The 21,998-nt window shown below is 43.2% G+C and overlaps 1 protein-coding gene across 1 annotated transcript in view; it reads left to right on the top strand.

Moving 5' to 3' along the window:
- Window positions 1-783: 783 nt before the first annotated feature.
- The window catches only part of FBN2 (fibrillin 2), a gene marked incomplete at both ends in the record, with an annotated part of 188,032 nt that continues 166,817 nt past the window's right edge, over window positions 784-21,998 (top strand). Inside the window, 5 exons of the mRNA XM_080919750.1 lie at window positions 784-1,037; window positions 1,875-1,957; window positions 6,394-6,492; window positions 9,417-9,512; window positions 17,950-18,045. Of these exons, the coding sequence (XP_080775876.1) occupies window positions 784-1,037; window positions 1,875-1,957; window positions 6,394-6,492; window positions 9,417-9,512; window positions 17,950-18,045 (628 nt within the window). The remainder of the gene's footprint in view (window positions 1,038-1,874; window positions 1,958-6,393; window positions 6,493-9,416; window positions 9,513-17,949; window positions 18,046-21,998) is intronic.

Genomic DNA, 21,998 nt, shown 5'->3' with positions numbered 1-21,998 from the left:
CTCAGTCCCGGCTGCGCTCCACGTGTGGACCGCTGCGCCCCGGCCCCCTCTGACAGCCACCGCCCGCCGTCCCGCCCCACGCCCCGCCGGGCCTCTAAAACCCCGGCGCCGCGCCCTCCTCCGCGGCATCTTCCCCGGCGTCCAGCCTCCTGCCCTCCCTCCCGCCTGCCGCTCGCCCCGGCCCCCGCGCACCTCCGCCGGGCTGCGCAGCCACGGCCCGCGCCTAGCTGCCCCAAACGAACCCCGAGGAGACCCTCCTCTTCTTTTGGGGGTGACTTTTTGTTCACTAGCCTGCTTCCTTTGGTAACTTCTACTGCTTTCCAGGATCTGTGCCCGGAGCGCACGGGAATCCGCTCAGCCTCTGCAAACCCCCACCTCTTCCTTTTTTTTTTTTTCCTTGTGAGGTCCGCTTTCTTTGTAACTTTATGCCGGGGCTGCTCGGGTTACTTTTGTAATTTCCCGCCCCCACCCGCTGGCGGTCTTGGAGTCGCTCGGGGCAGTGGCCCGGGGGATGCAACGTGGACCGCGCGGGACAGCCGTCTGCACCGCCGCCGCGCCTCGCAGCCTCCTGCACTAGATCCCGCGCCCTGCGCGCAGCCGGTCAGGAGCTGACGCCGCGTCCCGCTACACAGGGACACCGCAAGCCAAGGGAGTTCTGCGAGCTGACGAAGGGTGTCCAGACCCTGACTTTATTCCCCCCACCCCCCGCCCCGTGCCGTGCGGATTTGGTCTACGACAGTGCTCTCTCCGCGGGCCTCATTCCGCGTGCTCTTGGCGCCGGCGATGGGGAGACGGCGGCGGTTGTGTCTCCAGCCCTACTTCGTGTGGCTGGGTTGCGTGGCGCTCTGGGCGCAGGGCACAGATGGCCAGCCCCAGCCTCTGCCACCAAAGACGCTCCGGCCCCAGCCGCCCCCTCAACAGGTCCGGCCCGTAGTAACGGGCTCCGAAGGTGGCTTCGCGGGGCCTGAGTACCGGGACGAGGGCGCGGTAGCTGCGAGCCGCGTCCGCAGGCGAGGACAGCAGGAAATACTCCGAGGGTAGGTGGGTGGCGGGGTGGCTGGATCGTGCGGGCAACCTAGGCTTCCCTGCCCTTTTATTCCACGCCCTCCCTGACTGTCCTGCCGCTATCCTCTCCACGAGGACACTTAAAGACCCCACGAGCTCCAGGAGCTGCCCCCCACCCAGTTTTAAACCCGAAAGCCTCAATTCCTCCGCGGGAAGCCCTCCCTAGGGGCCTTCTGCTGGTTGGCGATCTGGAGTCCAGCCTTTGGTTGCGGATGGCAGAGCATGTGCAACGTCTGTAGCTCTGGAAAAGTTTCTCAGTGTTAGGCTGAAAGCGAGCATGGGTCTGCCCTGCTACGCACCCCCCCCCCCCCAGCCTGCCTGCTCCCCACCGTCGGGGGCGCAGCTCTAGAGCCTTTTGTTTGAGGACGTGTGCAAGGGTAGCGGCTGGTTTTCTAATTGCCAGCTCCAGCACTCCACCTTCTGAGTAGCCTTCCTTGACACTTAAGAGCCAGAGACAAAGTTGATCAAGGAGGTTTGAGCACAAGGGCAAGGATTTTTGAACAGAGTGTCCCTATTGTTCTCAGCATCCGGATGCTAAAACAGTAGTAAATTATGTGTTTCTTCTCTCCTTTCCGTGGTTTAAAAAGGCAAGCAAAAGAGAGCAGATGAAAGGGCTTGTTAAGACATTCTGGACCCTCCCCTATTCCAGCTTCTAACCCATCTGCTTCCCAAACCCCAAAACTGTGAGGTAGAGCTTTGGTTTGTTCGCCATCATCCCAAAATCTCCTTGCTCTGGCTTTGCTTACGAAGGCATTTTTGTGTTGCTGCACCCATCTTTATGTGAGTGTCACCGTGTTTGTCCCCTGCAGGCCCAACGTGTGCGGTTCTAGATTCCACTCCTATTGCTGTCCAGGATGGAAGACGCTCCCAGGAGGAAATCAATGCATTGTCCGTGAGTGTTGGGCAGGGCACACACAGTCTAGTCCTGCGTCCTCAGCTCCATTTCGGGGCAAACCTCACATTCACTGTTTGAACACTAGGTTGCCTGTACAAAGCCTTGGTAATGGGAGCTCAGTGGTGGGAAGGAAGCCACATCAGCTGAGACTTCATTAAAAGGAACCTGGGAGGCAGCTGTTGATGGTTTTGTAATGCTTGGTCAGGTGTTTTCTGTTACCATTTATGCTTATTGATACAAACGGGGGTGGGCTCTGTGTTAGAACAATTCCCTAGAAAGCTGAACATCACCTCTTCTTTAAAATTCCAGGTAAGACCACAGTCACAAGATGGTCACACTTGGACTCTTGGGTTTGGGTCATCAGAAGATCTGTATATATATCACATCTCTAGGATGTTTTCAGCAACCACTTGGCAAAGATTTTAAAGGAGTACTTTCACAGATTTTGAATTGACCCAAAGTTAAAAGACTTTCTTGTTTTCTTTTGTTTTCAAGTGAAATCTAAGTTGTTTGACTTTTTTTTTTTTTTTTTTTTCTGGTAAGGGGACAATTAAACTTAGAATTCCCACAGACAAAGTCTTATAGTGGACCATATGTTTTCTCAGATGTGACTCTTCCACCTTGATGACATCTGTGTATCAGAACTTACAGGTTAGGATTATCAGCAGCAATAGTAGCACGTTTTTAAGGTTCCAAAGTGTATATAAGCAGGTCTCCATGTTCTAAGAGGAGAGCGAATTAGTTTTTTGGGTTATGATCGAGGACCCAGGGGGGTCTTACTTCAGTCTCCCGAGGTGAAGTCTGACAGTCCTTTCCCTGTGTGTTTATGTAGACCAGGCACATTTGTCCATTCTGGAGGACAGCCAGGTCACAGCACATGTATTTATGGACCATCTTGACTTTAGACTGACCTTGATGTGCTTTAGCGGAAAGAAAATTATGTCACTGTGAACAGCAAAAGGGCAAGATACCCTAGCCAAGGGTACTGTGGGTATGGTGGCAACTGTAGCTCTGTATTTATTGGTTTTGTGGGTTTGAGACAGACCCTAGATGCTATTTCTGTTCTGTATATGGACAGAACTCTGAAGTTTTATTGTGAAGATTGCTTTTCTCTTTTTCCTCCTTCTATTTAAAACTCCTACGACCTCTAGTAATTGAACAAAAACAAGAAATAGTCACTGCATCCTTTCAAATGACCAATATGTACATATTTTAAATACACCTTTTATGAATATATAGGACTTTGGCTTTATTTTTAAAAAAATGATGTTCACTCTGCTACATGTCCAACACAGGAAGTCCTATGTGAAGTATTTATACAAGGTGTGTTACTCTTCCAGGCCACTGGGGCATTACTGTACGTGTCTCACACTAGCAAGGTCTCCCAGACTCTGGAAACAGCTTCCGTCACTCTCCACACACCTGCCACACGAGCCGGGAATGACTTAGGCCTGTGGAAAGTCTGACTCACTAAATGTAATGAATGTGGCTGCCATTATTGAGTTGGAGAGCAGCCGAGGAGAAGGGATAGGTTTATGGTACGCATTGAAAATCTGTAGAGTCAGGTTTTATTAGACCAGTAAGGAATGGGAATTCCAGAGAGCAAAACCTTCCAGCAGGGTTGCTGTAGGAGTGTAGGTATGGCCCAGAGAGTGTTCGCTTTAACTGCTCTGGGACTTGGGCTATCATTGTCCCATTTCCTTCTGTGGAAGATCAATTGAGTACCTCACAGCAAGTATTGTCACCTGCATCCCTTCTACTCAAAATATTTGGGTGCTAATGAGTTGCATTAGGCAAACCTTGACATTAGGTTATATCTCTAAGAAAAAAAGTGAAAATATTTGTGTCAATATAGCTAAGTAATATTTATTATTAACACCCCTGGAAAACAGCTGACATACTTGAGAGTATAAAACTTGGGCACAAAATCAGCAGAGAGGATGTGCTATGTGGGACCCTCCCTCTTGCATGAGCCTTGCCGAATTCTAGACACATTGAATTCAGTATTTCACATCTTTAAAAGGTTATGTGTAAAGAATTAAAGAAAGTAAAGCCTTTGCAGATTTAAAACTAGGAGTTTTAATCACTAAATTTTTTGATAACAAGTATTTCTTTGTTGAATTCATTTATATTTCATTATGAAGCAAAGACAAACTCTGAGGTTATTTATAGATAAGGATAAGGATGTGAGAACCAATGGTCAATTTTCTCATATGCTTATTATCTCTGCCTTCTTCCTGTGCAGAACAAGCTTCAGAGTCTGATGTTGATTCTTAGCGGGCACCACACAAGAGGACACTAAAGAACTATGTCTGATATTTTAAAAGCATAATGGATTATGATTCTGTCCTCTTTTTCCTTACGATTATTTAATTAGCAGTATTTAAAGACAGGCTCTCTAGCCAGTCCACTGGCATGGAACTGAATCGCCCAGGTTGGCCTTGAACTCCCAGGGTCTTTTTCTGGCATTTGAGCTGAGATTACAGGCTTGAGCCACCATGCCCATCTGTTATTATTCTTAATTGTGGCTTGAAATGTCATTGAAGTACATCCAAGTTTCCAAGTTTGTTTCCAAACTGACTGTCTAACTTTCATTAAAAAAAAAAGTTAAGAAAATTATCTTAGAACATGAAATAATGGAAGAAGAGGTACTTGTGCATTTTACGTATGGAGAAAGTATGCCATTGGAAAAACAATGGGCTGGGGTTGGCTTAGCATCATAGCATTTGAGAGCGGAAAAAGACAGCTACAGCAGTGTACTCATGGAAATGTATAATTGTATAATCCTTTTTAAAGAGAACCTTTCAATATAACTTTGTTAGTTTATGTTTCTAATGAGAAAACTGAAGTTTTGAGTGTTTCCTGTGTTCTCGTTGACAGCATGAGAATTCAACCTCACGTCACTTATGAATCACATTTAAGCACCAACCCACATCACCACACTCCCAGTATGTACAACCTGTCTGCCACCCCTTCCAACATTGCTAGGCTTAATCATCTTAGTCAAATTGCAGCAGCTGTAATGAGACCTCAGACTGGAAGGAGTTCATTAGTCTTGCTTCCTCCTGTCCTGTGTGCACTACCCACTGAAGCCTTGACGGACAGCCAATTGTCCAAGCTCCACCCCCTTTAACCCTCTTTTTGGTTTGAGACCTAAATGGGACCATTTCTTCTTAGTCTAGATTCACCTGCCTGGAGGGACCTTTGAAATAAAACCATCTTAATGAGCTTATTTCATTGAAAGGAATTAGTGATCAGAAACAAACACATTTTAAGCATTCTATGGTAGAAGCTGTTTTTTTTTTTTTTTTTTTTTTAACCTTTTAAAAATAAGTCTTAAGAAGATTACATTTTTGTAGTGTTTTCATTCAGGAGAACTTGTTGAAACACTGTTTGTGTTATACAGAGGCTAAAGGGATCTTAGAAAAGAAAAGCTGTTACTAAATTGGTTTACTCCTGGAGAGTGTTCCTCACATTATCAGAGGTCCTGGATCTCTCTGAAAGCATTGAGATCTCTCTCTAGACTCATGTATGTATTGCTGTAAATACTTACATGAAGTTTCAGGGCATTCCCAGACTGTTTCATGCATCCAGAGACAGAACAAATCAGCGCACAGCCTTTGTGCTCAAAGAGGGAATTCAAATGAGGATAGAGAGATAAATCTTTCAGCTCCTTAATGGCCTGGCTAAATTTGGGAGACAGTTCCTATTCCAGAGCACTTGGCTGTAGGTTTTCAGTATCTGTGGTATGTGCTCTGTCAGTGAGCCTAATATTCTTGGCTCAGATGACCCCCTTATTCACTAGAGGTCACAGCTGTAGGAAGCTTCAACCCCCAACCCTGTCATAAGGGCTTTTTGGAAAAGCAGAAATGGACTAGTTTGTGTTGGTGATGTAGCAGAAAACCTGAGGAAGGAGAGAAATTATGAAGAGTTATAAAATTGATGATAGGGTAAGGCAGAAGCCATCTGGGCTGAACTGTCAAGGGAGCCTGATGTTTGGCCAATCCAGGAGGGACTGGAGTTTCTGTTTCTGCCAATATTACATTCTTTCATAGTGGGCAGTATTTTCTAAGGTGTTCCATCTCTCTGGAACCCCACTGCCATCCCCTTAAGGATCTAGACTTCCTCCTTTGGTAAATACTGAATTCAAAAGTTTTCAGTTTTATTTTATTTTTTTTAAAAAAAGCAACATCAATGACATAATTAGCATTGATTGGTATGATAGAATTTAAAAGAGTCACATTGGTGTATCATCACAAGGAAATTGACAACTTAGTGCCATATCTTTAGTGGGTGATTTTGTGTCATGCTGAAAAGTCAAACGTTTTGCAGCATTGGTTCCATATCTTAGTTTCCCAGACCTACAGCTGCCACACCGGGCCGCATGACCGAGGGGTTGCCACTCACTGCCTCTTGTGTTGTGCTCTCTGCAGCCATTTGCAGGAACAGTTGTGGAGATGGATTCTGTTCCCGCCCCAACATGTGCACTTGTTCCAGTGGACAAATATCCCCGACCTGTGGAGCAAAATCAAGTACGTTCCCTCTCTGTGGCTACATTCACCACATTTTCTTTGAACCCATGAAGCAGCAACAAGTATCCTCCTCAAAGAAGAAATGGATCGGGGATTGTTCTCACTAACCAGTTAATTTTTGAACTAAGACCATCTTGGTGCCTAAGTTGTTACGTAACCATCAACAGAAAATATGTGTAGGTAGTGGGACACTTAAGATTCCATGAAGTAATTCTTCTCAATGATTCTAGCTTCCAGAGCTTTCAGTATATGCAAGGTTCTTTATGCAGTGTTGGCATGATTTTAAGCCTCTCATCAACAGTATTTGATATTGATATGGTCCTATTTTGCAGAGGAGGGAACTCCAGGACATAATACATTGAATAACTACTGAGCTACTTTGATGTCTAGTGCTATGATAAACATCATGACCAGGAGCAGCTTGGGGAGGAAACGATTTGTTTCTTCTTACAACTCCCAGGCAATATTCTATCACCAAGGCAAGTCAGAGTAGGGACTCAGAACAGGAACCTGGAATCAGGAACTGAGGTACAGTCCATAGCAAAATGCCGCCTACTGGCTTGCTTACATTGCTTTCCTATCTCCTTCCTTTACCACCAGGAACCATCTGTCCAAGTAGATCAGCCCATTGGGGAGTGGGCCCTTCCACCTCAACAATTAATTAAGAAAAAGCCCTATAAAGTTTCCCATGGGCACTCAAATGGACACAATATCCCCAAATGACTAGTTTGTATCAAATTGACAAAAATGTAACCCACTTACCTAAGGTAACAGACTTGAATCTCCTGACTAAGGCTGATTCCCAAACACTAAGCTGTACTTTCTGCCTTTTGTATGCACTACATTGCAACCTCATCCTCATCTCAGCTATTGGAAGAGAAGGTAATTAGAGTGACAACAGACATTTATTGAAATATTGACCGAATACTTTAAATGTGTTAAGCCACGTTGCTACACATACTAATTTTTAATAATTCCGTGAGGATAACAGTAGACTAAGAATGTATTTTTAATGACTCTTTTTGTTGAGACTCTTAAATCCAAGGCTGACCTCCTGTGTATGTATTTAAGACCACACTAGGTAAGACAGAAAGAAAACTAGGGAAAGCAGGAATGATTTTGCTTAACTAACTGCTCGATATCTAAACAAGAGCTTAAAATCTGCCTTTAAAAATGAGGATGAAATTGTTACTTCCTAATAGTTCCCTCCACAAGATTTTTCTCAGCAAGGGTAATGTAGAACCTATCTGATACAGGAGTAAGAGTCAGACAATACACACCTCTTTGGATAAACCACTGACAAGAGCCTCTGGGTCCATCGTTTTATTGGTCTATGCTTTACTGGTGATTTGAAACTTATCATTCCAACTCACAAAGATGTTGAGGGCCCTCAGGATCAGAGACCTTCCTTCCTGTGCTTTTACTATCTAATTCTCGGCTTGCTCCCACTCACCTTTGACAACACAACAAAACATAAAGCAATACTGCTTCTTTATATATATTTTGCAACATGATATTTTTGATGATCATTTGGGGATTTTATACAATGCACCCTGATCACATTCGCCTTCCAGTCCTCCGTCCCCTCCCCTTGTGACTTCCCAAGAATACAAAGTGCATTATTGCTTTTTAATGCCCAGACCAGAACAAGAAACACTATACATGGTGCCATGTTTAGTCTGGAATCCGCACACATTCATTAGGCCTTTAGAGAACACTTAATTCCTGTCCACCAGGAACTTTTCTAACCCCTCCAACCCTAATCCTGCTTGAGCTTGCTAAGGGTTTTTTAGCAGTATTTATCACTAACTTCCTGAAACATCTTCTGGTGTGTGTGTGTATGTGTGTGTGTACGTGCGTACGTATGTGTGTGTATGCATGATTGCATGCCTACACACTCATTTGGAAGCCAGAAGTTAACCTGGGGTGTCATTCCTGGGGTATAGCGAAACTTTTAATTCATGACTGACCACAGTCTACATTGTAGGCGCTCCTTCCTCGGCAGGAGGCCGGAATGTCTACCTCGTGCTTACACAACTAACGCCCTCCCCCCAATAACTCTTTTAAGTATGTGGGTTCAACTCCACCACCATTTTGCTTTACAAGTGGTTCAAACCATTCTCATGTTTCATCAGATTCCCTTGTACCTGGCATCTTCAAATCCCCTTTTATATAGAACAGTTCCTCTTTTAAAATCAAATATCTTCACTTTTATTGAAATTTTTTTCCTCCATCTGCAATTGGAACCTATTAAACCTTTGGTGGGCAAGGAGCCCCACCTTATCTGGCTGGCCTTGCCTGCCTCTCCAAGACACCTTCTATACCAGTTCTTTGGAGGAAACCTTGAAAGCATTCTAGGAACTTTATAGTTTGTGTTCTTATCCCTCTGAAGTGGCTCCTGGCCTGGCTGATTCTCATCTTTCAAAGATCAGTCCACAGGTCACATCAAAGTGGGGTTTTTCCAGTTGGTGTATCTAAGTTCCTGATTGAATCTAGATAGTTCTCTTTTGTACTGTCTTTCTCCAGACAATTAACCACAACTTATGCTAACCTTGTATTCTAACCTTGGATTTTGTCTGTCTCCTTACTGATATAAAGCTTACCTAATCCGTCACAGCAGCAGGCCCATAGGTCCTACTTTCTACATGGATTTGAGTGTTTCCCATCGGCCCAAAACTGTGCTCCTAACAGCTTCTAGTGATTTCCTTTGACAGTCTACTTTATTTCAAATACATACTGAGTCACATGTTCTAACAGGTATGCACACATATGTGGACTTAGTGATAAGGGATGACTTGTTTGGATTATAAAATTTGCATCAGCAGAATATATTTGCCATCAGATTGGACAGGCATGTTATTGACATATGTGCACATGGATGTAATTTGGTGACCAGTTCCTCTTCTTTTTCTTGTTCTTTATAGTTCAGCAGTGTAGTGTGAGGTGCATGAACGGCGGAACCTGTGCGGATGACCACTGTCAGTGTCAGAAGGGATACATCGGGACTTACTGTGGACAACGTAAGAAACTTCTGGAACAGCTTTATTGTAACACTGTGATTTAGTGGCCATTTCACACTGGTCAGAACTTAAGTTCTTCTGAAGTTCATGGTTGGGTATTGGAAAAGGTCATTTTATACGGTTGGTCATGGCTCACAATTTAACCTGAAATAATTCTTCTGGCTCAGTTGTTTTTTATGCTGTATAATATTAATGTTGAAAACTAGTGATGTGCTATAAAGTTTAGTACTTGTCCTGGGTATTTATGCCACAAAACATAGATATGTTCCTTTCAAAAATATACCCAATGATACTGGAAATCTCCACAGCTCTCTACCCAACCTAGTGTTAAGAATCATTCAAAATCCCATGAGAACCCATTTCACAAATTTGCATTTGTTCAAACGTATTTGACAGCAGAATACAAGGCTATTGAGTTATTTGGAAAGATTAGATATCACTATGAAAGAAGAGGCTTTTAACGAGGCCCATAGATTGAACTCCCAGTCTTGTCCGTACCAAGCACGTTACTACGTGCTGCATCCCTACACCAGTCAATAAAACTACCTTCACTGGAGAGAGTCACACCCTGATCAAGACAGTCCTGTTTGGAGGAGAGTGTGGATTGTAGCTCCAGGGCCGTCACACATCCCTGGGGGAAACAGTTGGCTAATGTTCACCAAACTGGAACACTGTTCTGAGAGCTTGTGCTGTTTTGGTTTGTTGGGTTAGTTTTGTTTGCAACACTGAACACGAGTCTAAGTCTTTCTGCATGAGAGCCAAACTTTGTGTACCTGAGACAGAGCTTCTGTCTTCTTTTTGCTTTTTAATTTGAGACAGAATCTCACTAAATTTTTCAGGCTGTTTTGACCTCATCAGCCAGCCCAAGCTGGCCTAGAACTTGTGATCCTACAGCCTGAGTCTCCTTAGCAGCTGGGATACATACACCTGCACTACCTGGCCCAGGCAGAATTAGCGTAATTTTAAGTACATATGAAGAACATTAAAGAAGGTTGATCACATGTACAAAGATCATCCATGTTACTTCATTCATATTTCATGTGAGCCTAGACTCTCCTTGGCTTAAATTCCCAACCTTTTTCCACCATAGGGGAACCGATGTTAATTTCATGTGAGCATCTAATTACATTGTTTATTTTTGTTACAGTTTAAAATGTTTCTTGATAAACACCTATGACATGGAATTTATCACTTTCAACACTTTTTAGTTGCAGGTTGGAGGCACTAGTGCACTCTCAGTGCAGGGCAGGCATCACTACCCCATCTCCAGGATGCCTGTGCTGTAAAACCAGACATCTATACCCGCGAGATCACTGTCCTCATTTCATTCTCACCCAAGTCCTGGCATAGGTCATCCTTCTAACCTGACACGCTTGATTGCACTAGCTACTTTTTAAAGTGTAAGAAGAAGGACTTGTAAGCACAGCATTTGTCCTTTTATCACTGGCTCAATTTACTTAGCCTGATAAATCCCATTTCTATTCAAGTTGTAACATGTATCAGAATTCCTTCCTCATAAAGGCTGCATTATTATTAGGAATTCATTCATTCAATCTGTCTGTCTGTCGGTCTCTATCTATCTATCTATCTATCTATCTATCTATCTATCTATCTATCTATGTCTATCTGTCTGTATTTCTGTGTCTCTGTCTTTTTCTCTGTATGTGTGTATATTTATGTGTGTCTGTTTCTTGTGTGTGTCCATCTGGTCATGTGTGTCTCTCGGCGTGTCATTGTTTACACATATGTTGATGAACATTATGTTTATTCAGCTTTTGGCTACTTTTTTTTGTGTGTGTGTAAAAGAGCGATTGTGTTACAAACACGATTTTACACAAAACTATTTGAGTCCTGATTTCCATTCTGTTGGATATATACCCAGCAATGGAATTGGTAGACATAGGAAGTTCTGTTTTGAGGGTGTTTGAGGAAGAGCTGCACTGTTTTCTGTTACAGCTGCAGAAGTTACTCCTGACATGATGCAGAGAGGCCCAGGTTACCTTGCTAACACTGGTGCTTTGTTTTCTTTTTTAACGAAAACCACTCCAATACGTAAGAAGCAGTGCTGCATTGTGGTTGTTCTAGTTATTTTTAATATTACCTTCTAGGTGTAACTGTAGCTTCCTAAACAATGCTATAAAGGTATAAGACAATCTCAAGAAAATAAATCAGTTTATATTCTGGTAATGGTAGGAATAGACGAACTCCAAGATTAGATAATATATATTTTAGTGTGTTCTTTCTTTGTTACAAAGTCTGGACTCTGGCGCCATATAAAGATGGCCACAGGCTTGCGTTTTCTAAAGGAGAAGTGGGGGAAGATAGGTAGATAGGAAAGCCAGATCCTTGTGACTTCTTGTTCCCAGAATACATTGCAAGCAAAACCTACTTGGGGCCATTATCTAAACACAACCAATAGGGGGAAAAAAGGAGTCCTTCCATAATCACCTTAAACATCCATCTCAGGATCTGTTTAGCAGAGCCGCAGTCTTAGAGCTCCTTCCATTTAGAAGGGATACTTTTGCTTTCAGAAGTATCTCAGTGTTCTGTCTTTCCTGGATGTCCACACCAGGAAATGAGCAATTCCCTAGATGATCAGTGACATCCCACTGATGCTCAGTGACACTTTATTACAGTACATGGAAACTCTCACTTACTCAAAGTTGCTCACCTGACTAACAATCAGAGACTCAGAAGTGGCTACTCTCTGGGGGCCTCTTTGGAGAGGAGGGTGCTCCCTCGAAGTCATCATGGGAGCTAGCATTAGAGTAAGGAGAGTAGGGTAGGGGGTTGGGCATCACCACATCAGAGTGTTTTGATCTCTATTGGTAGACAGATGTTTCTCCCTGGAGATAGCAGAGGCTTCTGTTGCAGACCCTAAGGCAAGAGACAGGGCATGCCCATTCCTAGGGAACCAATTGTCTTTTCAAATAGGAAGGATGAGGAGGATTTTTTATTTCAAATGCTTAGGAGAGACCCATAAGAAGGTCACCTTGCTCAATAGCATTTTACTCCATGCTCCGCTCTTAGGTCCCTGTGCTGTGAGTAACTCAAGGGTCAGCATCAGGTTGTAGGGGAATGGAAAGACTTGCTCAGCTCTATTGTATAGACAAAACTTGAAGTAATTTTGAAGTTTCTGATATGGAGTAAAACGGTATTGCCCAGCTAGCTGTAAGTTGAAGTGGAACATGCCTGAAATGGGTAATGTTCTGTCTCTGTGTAGTCAACTTTGTCTGAGGGATGGCAGCTCTTTCAAATGCACACACCCTTTCTTCTGCCTGAGATCCTCCATACCTCTGTTATATATACAAGGCTCTTTGCTGGCCTTGTAGAAAACCATGGCTTCTGAAGGTCCCCAAACTAATGCGGGAATTGGGGAGAGCACAAAGGAGGCACTGGCTATGGTAATATGGGTGGGGTCCAGAGGTAGAAGGCTTGTTCAAACAGACTCGGCCCTCAGATCCGTTTCTTGCAGCACATCGGTCATGGAGGAGAGGCATTTAAGAGTTTTCCCAGCTGTGTGCTTCTATTACTAACATAACTAGACCTGGTGAGCTCATGTGATTTGGCAGAAACCCAGGTTCAGGTGCAAGGCTGGCTATCATACGTGGCAGCTCCAGGCAAAGAAAGAAAAGACTCCCTTGGCTGGAGAAGAGGACCTACAGGTCTTACTTAATGCCTGGCCTTTTTGCTGGAATCTTCAAGCCTCTCTCTCTAATTGAGATAGAACATTCTTTCCCTCCTGATACTTGCTTCTGTTCCTGCTCAGTTGTGCCTTGTTTTTGCTTTTCGGGTTTTTGGAATTTTTTTTTTGTTTTTGTTTTTGTTTTGTTTGTTTGTTTGATTGTTTGTTTCCTTGTCTCTTTCTACTTGCTGTGGAATAAGCAGTCAAAGGGAGAAAAGCATCCTGGTGTTCTCTAGATAGAGTGCATGTGATAAATTACTCACCCTGGGTGCTATTCATGCATTATAGATTCTAAAACTGAGGAAAAAATATTAATAGGAATGTTTATTCTGGATGTGTTTTTGTTGGTATATCTTATCCAAGATAGATAAGATTAAGGTTTTTTTAAGGTCTCAGGGTATCAAGGAGTCACATCATAACAGTAAAGACAAACATGAACAAACACTGCCTTCTTCATGGTCTCTAACAAGAAAGTTGCACATGCGAATGTTGGTAATGAACTGAGTTCTCAGACAGGCACCTACTTTTCTCATGATTTCTCAGGACAAAAGGCGCAGGACATGGTACATCTCTGGAGCAGGCTCTGGAGAGAGAGACCAAGGGGAACGTCTGTAAGATGCTCTATTATATTTTCCTTTTATCTTTTGTTACCCAGTGGTGACTGTTTTAGCATACCTAATCAGATGGAAGACATAGATACTTTTCCCAATTCAACTTTCTGCTCTGAAGGGAGACCATGGCATTTTCTTTAGAATCACTGAGCAGAGCAGAATCAAGTGATTGTTCAGAGCACTTTGTAGGGCCAGTCCTTGCCCTGGTTGTTTTCAGCCTGGATTCAATACCCAGGTATACTTAGGGTGTAGAGAACAATAGGAGGGCATCTTGTCTGTTTCTATCACACAAAGGGGCAGCTCTGGAGGGAAAATATAGGAATGCCCTGATCCCAGGCCAGCCTGCTATCAACCTTACTGATGGTATGCTCTCTAATTGGAGGAATCTATTAGGCACTGAGTTCCTGGCCAGGATACATGGGAGCAGCTCTTTCCCGAGTCTCTTAAGACTGAGTCTTCAGTAGAACCTACGGTACAAGCAAAGCCTTAGCTAATAAATCTAGTAGTTAGCAAATGAGGTGAGGGTGGTAGCTGGTAGACAGGAGGGACAAGGAGAGTTTAATATGACATTTTCATTTGTGTCCTTTTGTGTGGAAAGGGTGTTACACCATTGAGAAGGAAGATGGAGATGATGATTCAGTTTTTAAGCTCAGAAAAGTCCTTCAAATATGATGTTTGCTGACAGTAGGGCCCTGAAAACATTTAAGCTGTGTTAAATCATTGTTCAAAATGTCAGCAGCGCTCTTTAGGAATGCCACTGTGTGTCCTTCCTTCTGCATGGCACAGTGAAACTGCACATTTAGGGAAGAGAACCAATGGATAGATGAACAGTGAAAGTCTATACTGGATAGTTTTTTGTCAACTTGACACACCCTGGACCCATCAGGGAAGAGGGAATGGGAGTTACCTTTATCAGATGCTGTAGGCTAGTCTGTGGGGCTTATTGGTTGGTGACTGATAGGTAAGGTTCAGTTGGAGGCCGGAAGTGCCACTCCATGGGGCAGAAGGTCCTATGTTATATAAGAAAGCAGCTAATCAAGCCAGGAAGCAAAGTTCCTTGGTGGCTTTTGCTTTGGTACATGTCTTCAGGCTCCTGTTCCAGCTGTGTTTCATCTTGGACTATAAAGATCTATAAGCCGTTTTCTCAAGTTGGTTTTGGTCAGTGTTTTACTATAGCAAAAGAAACCAAGCCGTGCATAACCCACTGTAAATTTAGGTCGTGAGAAGATCTAGGATGGGAAGAAAGGGAATGCACACTTGAATACAGGTCGAAGTCTCTGTGAACGTGTGGGGAAAGTGTTCTGGACATATGGAAAAGCAAGTTCAGAGACGCTGTGGCAGAAACAGACTCCATGGACTTTGAAAACAGTGGCAGAACCTCTGTGTCTGGAGTGAGACAGAGACAAAGGACAATGTCAGTAGAAAGATCTAGACGGAAGGTTTAGCTTAATAGATTAAGAGAAGAAACTTGAATTATCTCTGAAGTTTGATGGGGAAATGATGTGTTTTTGAATGGTCAGGTGTCTTAGAGTTACTGTTGCTGTGATGAAACACCATGACCAATTTGTAGAAGAAAGGGTTTATTTGGATGAAGCTTCCAACTCGCAATTCATCATTAAGAGAAGTCAGGACAGGAACTCAAACAGGGAAGAAAACTGTGGGGCAGAAATTCATGCAGACACCACAGAAGGGTGCTGCTTACTGACTCGCTTCTTGTGACTTGCTCACCCTGCTTTCTTATAGAACCTAGGACCACCATCCCAGACATAGCACTACCCACAATTGACTGCCCCCGCACTGGTCACCAATTAATAAAATATCCTACAGGTTTCCCTGAACCCTGATCTCATGGTGATATTTTATCAATTGAGGCTTCCTCCCCTCAGATGACTGTAGTTTGTGTCAAGTTAACCTAAGACTAGCTAGTACATCAAGCGCTATGATCTGACTAACATTGTTTACAAAGTCATCATGGATGCCATGCTGACACCACTTGTGAGGAGGACAGGAAGGAAGCAGAGGAGGGGGTGGACACAAGGCCACCATGGCAGTGAAAATGCCAGTGACAGCACATGTCACTCTTGTGCTTTGGAAGTCATTTGAGTTCCACGGGTGATGGGTAGAAAAGAAAAAAAAAAAAGCAAAAGTTACAAATGGAGGATTATCAGTGAATCCTGGTTGGCTGATAATACATCTCTATGTGGGATCAGCTGACAGTGAGGCTAGATGGACTGAGGCTGGTGAAGATCAATAGTTGTGCTAAGTCTGGAGATCTGTTGGACTGCCAGGTGTACTCACCCGTGAACACAGTTCAAAAGACAGACATCAAGACTGAGACATAAATTGGATTAAAATTTCAGTTATCATATCTTAATCGTAAGTATAGACAGTAATTAGAATGTTATAGACAAAAAAATAAACTTGAAGTCAGAGCCCTAGGTGACCTCAACATTTTGATATAGACAGCTAATTGTTCCTTTTGTGTGACTGACAGGCTTAGAAGCAAATGACTTGCGGAGCAGTGGCTCCAAGCCTTTCTGATACCAGGACCCTCCCTAATCAATATTCACAGTGTTAGAAAACAGGCATGGAAAATGTGGGAGCTATTTGCTACCTCATTTTATTTGGTGTCAACTCATGTCATATGTCCACATAAACATTTTATGAGCAATAATTTTACTTTCTGAACTTCCAAACATACTATGAAGAAATAGGGATGTATTAGTCTAACCCAGACACATTAGGCTAGGGTTACATTATAAGTGGCCAGTCTCTGCGGGGGAAGCCAAACCTTCATCAGCACTATCTTCCTGTTTGGGTTTGGAGAACTCAAAGAAGCTAGCCTCCTGCTTGCTTATAGGTCCCAGCCATGAGTAGACAGATTCTCCCCATTTGTGTCTTTGTGATTTGCAGGAATGTTGCCAATGTGAATGCACCTGGAGGGCAGAGATGCCTTTCCCAGCTCACTTCAATTTTTTAAGATGGTGGCTCGCTAAAGCTGAGCCACCATTCAGCTAGGATGGCTTGTCCAGGGAGCTCCAGGAATCTGTGTCTCCACCTCCACAGTGCTAGGGCATCAAACTTTTTGCCTGGGTACTAAAGTTGGGTCCTCACATTTGCATAGCAAGTACATTCCTGGCTGAGCTGTCTTCCCAGACCTGACTGTACCTTTTCCAAAGACTGGTACAGCATCAAGAGGCTGTGTCTGGGAAAGAGGCTGTCATTTAAACGTTCCTCTACTTGATATATTTAAAGAAGATTCCTTGCATTTTCATTAATCACATTCAATTAGTGTTGTCCTTCTGCAAAGTGTGTGTTGGGCAGTTGGGACTTACTCGGTCCAAATCTAACAATTGTTTACAATTGAGCCTTCAAATACTAGCAGTTGGTTCCAAGAATTGCACACTCCTTAGAGATCTCTGGGAAGTTTCTGTTCTGTTTGACATTCCTATCCACCCTCATCCGTCTCACAGCCTTTATGGTCTTCATTCCCCCTTTCCATGACCTTTATGTTTATCCATTCTAACTGTTGGTCAGCCTCAGGTTTCAATGCAACGGAGTCTCAGGAGTGGTACTTGGAGACACGTGTTACGGGTAAAGTGCCACTGCAGTCCTGAGATCGTTGGCATGGTGATGCTGCAAGAGAAAGAAGGTGTTTTCTTCCCAAGTGCTAAGATTGGGAGGGCAGCAATCTCGCCGTGTGCCCTGGACAGGGTAGTGGGAGGGGAATGAGCCAGGTGGCTGCCCCGTCAGCCGACTCCTGCGCTCATTGAACTTACTGTTGACATGCACCTCCCCTGGAGGGCTTGTGAATGTATTTTGCCCCTTATGTCCCAATAGAAAAGGTGCTGAAATAGTGAATAGTGATCTTCTGACTCCGTGAGCATCACACCCATCCAATCTTCACAAATTTGATTTAAAAAAAAACTTATAATACATGTTTGCTTGATGATAAAATCTGTGCGTTGCTGAAGCGTTTCTATCTGACCAATCAGACACATTTGCTTGTGTTTTAGGGAAGCAACTGTATATAAGATGTTTTCATGGCAGTATCGCTGCAGGGTCTTGCTGGGCTTGGATTAAAGGTGCTGTTTAATAATCTGTCTCTTGGTAATTTTTTTTTGTGTGTGTGTGTCTACAGCGGTCTGCGAGAACGGGTGCCAAAATGGTGGGCGCTGCATCGGACCTAACCGCTGTGCTTGTGTTTACGGATTCACCGGGCCACAGTGCGAAAGAGGTAAGAGGGAAGAAGAGATTGCGGGACCTCCATTTGCAAAGTTTAGTTTGTAACGTTATAATGATGAATGCATGGTTTTACTATCCAATGAGAACTGGCCTAATGAAATATATGTTTGGCTCCAGTAGCTTGAATGGTTAAGATTTAGGGCAGCAAGCGTATCGGAGATTTTCATGACAATGACCCTCCTGTGAGAGGCCAGTTCAGAGTGATGCTAACTGACTGACTCATGGCAGATTTGCATCATGCTCATTTCATCTCTGGACACTGTTGGAGTGAGTATACTCTCTGCTGTAAATGATGATGATGATGATGATGAGGATGATGAGGATGATGATGATGATAGCAGCAATATGTCTCTAGCTGAACTCCACAAAATCTGACACATGTTGTCCTAATAATAAGAATACACACTATATTCCAGGACACCAGTCCAGACTCCTGGGCTTCCTATCAAATGTGAGCAAGGCTTCTGATGCTTTACACCTCTTCTCTTGGATCTGCACTCTGTGCTTCTGTTGGGACTTACTATGAAGGATGCTGGAGTGTTCTCTTACTGGCTGTTTTTGTGATTCTATGAGGGCTGCCATTCTGACTGAGGCAACACATTTCCTTGTCCCATCTGTAGAGAGACACTTCTCCTCTTAACCGTTTCTGGGTCAGTTAGAGTCTTCAGAGATATTTCATGCTGGTGGGATCAAGCTTAGGTTCTGCACAATAGTCCGTGTAAAGTGTTACTGTGTTGGCTGTGGATTCAGCAGCCATTCCTGCAGCATGCTATGGGATAAGCCTCTCCAAAGCCACATACAAGGAAGGGCCAGGTATGGGAACCCAAGAGAACTTCCTTTGGGAAAAACAACCAGGAAAGTGTCCTGCACGGAGCACCGCGTCTCCGTAAACAGTCATTAAAGCCATTATAAAACCAGCTCACAGTAATTACCATAGCAACTAAACCTGTTTCCTCTCAGCTGCTGAGAACAGTCAGCACTGAGGCTCAAGCAACTTAGACATCCAGCCCTGATAGGCGTGGTCACCATGATCCTCCAGAGAAGTTAAGCCTTCTAAAATATAATAGGTAACTGCTTAGTGCTGGGCCATGCGAGCAAGCCTACATTTAGATGAAAAGTAATATTGCATTAATATAGTGCTTGATATATCTTTAAGTTTATATTCCCTGGGCTGTGGTGACATCTAAAGGCACACAGAACTTGGCTAGAAAGTTAAAGTGTATGATGTTCATGATCGAGGTACATGTGCCGGGCATCTTTAAATTGGGAATATTCCTTGTACTTTAAAACTGATGCTCAGGGTCCAAAATATTCTATCTTGGCATTTATTGTAAGTCTTGAGAATAAATTGGGAGATTTGAATAACTTGGTAAAGTATGAGAAGTTAGACTTACGCCAAGGTTTAACATGTCTGTGTATGCACATTGGGCTATTATTTATGCTAGTCGTAATGTAATTGAGATTCCTTGGGACTAAAGCACATTCCAGAGATGACAGAGTTTATCATTATTCTTAGGATGAATTCTAAAGCTTTTACCAGATGTGCTTATTGGGGGAAGGAAAATGAGTTGTGACATGTTAGCGCAAATTGTTCCAATTTAGATTTCCGTAGAATACAAGATGGCAAACTTAGAAATGCAAACACTGTCCTGACCTCACTGTCTGCTGCTCCTGCAGAGCACAGCTCTTTCCTCTCAAAGCAGGATTCAAAGTCAATTTCTGACCGGCACAGAGTTGGTTTGTCCTTTCAGCCCCGGCTGCCAGGCATTACGTCACCGCTCTGCTCCGGCGACTCGTTCGCTCCTGCAGATTTGACTGCAGGAGAGCTGTCTACATCTTAGGTGCACGGTAGTATGTTTGCAGAAGGAATCATGAAATTAATCCATCAAGGAGTTAACCATAAGGATATTTTTAAAAACATGTTCAAAAAATGTTTTTAATCACTGCACTTCAGTATTGAAAGTACAAAAGCGTCATTTCTTTCTCAGAGTCAGTCAGGAACTTCCACCCCTAAATTGCAGCTTTGAACTTTAACCTTCCAAGGGCACACTTATTTTTTCAGTTGGTTGTTTCACATGTACATAATTTTGATAAAATTGGAGTTTCTATTCTCCCTTCAGAACTATTGTAACTACTATATACAAGAGGAGTTTTTGCTGAGTAACTAGGTTGATTTACCTGTTTATAGTTAAAGTCTATATTCTTACTCAGTTACTGATTTCAGAATTCATGTTCTTTATTATATAAGAAAAAAATAATTTCATAAAGTCAAGAAAATTTTTCTTGCTAATGTGGAATACATATAATTTCCCTTTAAACTAGCCCCCAGGGCTCAGGGGTCCTGTAGAGCAGGTCTGCGTTTCCAGCTCTCTGGGTTCTGGTAGACTACTCTCTGGACACAGGCAGAGAGAGACTGAATGTAGCTAATGACTAGCATGATGAAGCTATTTAACTTGAGTCTTGGAGCTGTAAACTGAAACCCCAGAGTCTCTTGTCTTTATGATACATACAATGACCTTTTATAGTTAGCAGAAAAAGAGGGAGAGGCCTTGTGGTCACATGCTGATTGTAAAGTGCAGACAGCTCAACTGTGTTCAAAGCACATAAAAAATATTCTATTATTTTTGCTTCTTTCACCAAATACATGAAAAATATTGTACTTCCTATGCACCTGAGAAAAAGACAAGAACAGAAATCAGCATTATAGAGCGGGCCGCAGTGTTCCCCTGAGAGTACCTTATTGCTTAACAACAAAAATCTCAAGGATACAGAGAGGAAATAAGGGAGTCCACCTAGAGGATGTTTAGACACACTAAAATGATTATGTGAATCCCGATGTGGTCTGCCCACGGTCTCTTTTTAAAACTTCTTTGGCTTCAGTGAAAACTTATTTAATGATTGAATTTCCCTTGAAGCTTCCCCTGAAGAGCATCTGGTAAAAATATATGTCACACCCTCTTACTTACACACAAACTGTGACTACAGATTATTTTTGTCATGTAAAATGTTTTTCTTACAAAAGCATTCATTCTACAAAAACTTCAACTACCCTGATACCTAGTGACATTGTCTTTAATATTTTAAGTCTTCCCAACACCACCAGCAGAAGGTGTTTTTTGAAAAGTCTAGAAGACTAGTTTTGAATCATCATTTTCAAGAAAATCTTCCCAAAGTGTGCATCTGTGAGAGCATGAGATTGTGGGATCATGGTGGTTGTGCGGCTTGTAGTAGCGAAGCTTTTCTGTCTTTAGGGAAGGTATAGAGATTTGGTTCCATGTTTGGGCAGCTCTCCTGAAATCATACACTTGTATAGAATCCTACATGAACTTTTTGTCCAAAGGGTGCTTAGGCAGAGTCCTCTAGTGTTCCGGAAGCCTCTCATGTCTACCTGAAGTGGTTTCCTTGTCACTGTACTGATTGGTTGAATCTCCTACACCATTTCTCTCCTGCTTAACTAGGACATTTAAAGCATGCACACACACACACACACACACACACACACACACACACACACACACATAGCCCATGTTACCTGGTTCAGTATGACGGTGACATCAGCACCTTCTTCAACAGATCCAATCACAGTCGCCACTAGAACAGACACAATTGCAACCCCAAGTCTCATTAGACAGGTTTGAACTGTCTGCATGTTTGTTTGCTCCTCACACATCAAGAGCTAAGGTAATTGAGATAGTCTCTAAACCGCTTAGACCTTGTTTACAGTCTCACAAACAAGAGGAGGGCCACCTTCGAGTTTCTCTGAATTCTGGAAATTAGGTAGACAAACCCCCAAGTTGTAAGTAACTCATACACTTGCTCTCCTGTATTGATTTCTCAGACTTGGAATCTATTATAATAGATTTATGGTGGGCTTCTGTAGTATTTTAGTAACACAGAGAATGAATAATATGTGCAGGAATTAAGGGATGTGTGGCTGGAAAACCA

Source organism: Micromys minutus (assembly GCF_963924665.1).
Source record: "Micromys minutus genome assembly, chromosome: 8".
Lineage (NCBI taxonomy): Eukaryota > Metazoa > Chordata > Mammalia > Rodentia > Muridae > Micromys > Micromys minutus.
Note: the sequence above shows the minus strand (reverse complement) of the source record. Positions and strands in the feature narration are given on the sequence as shown.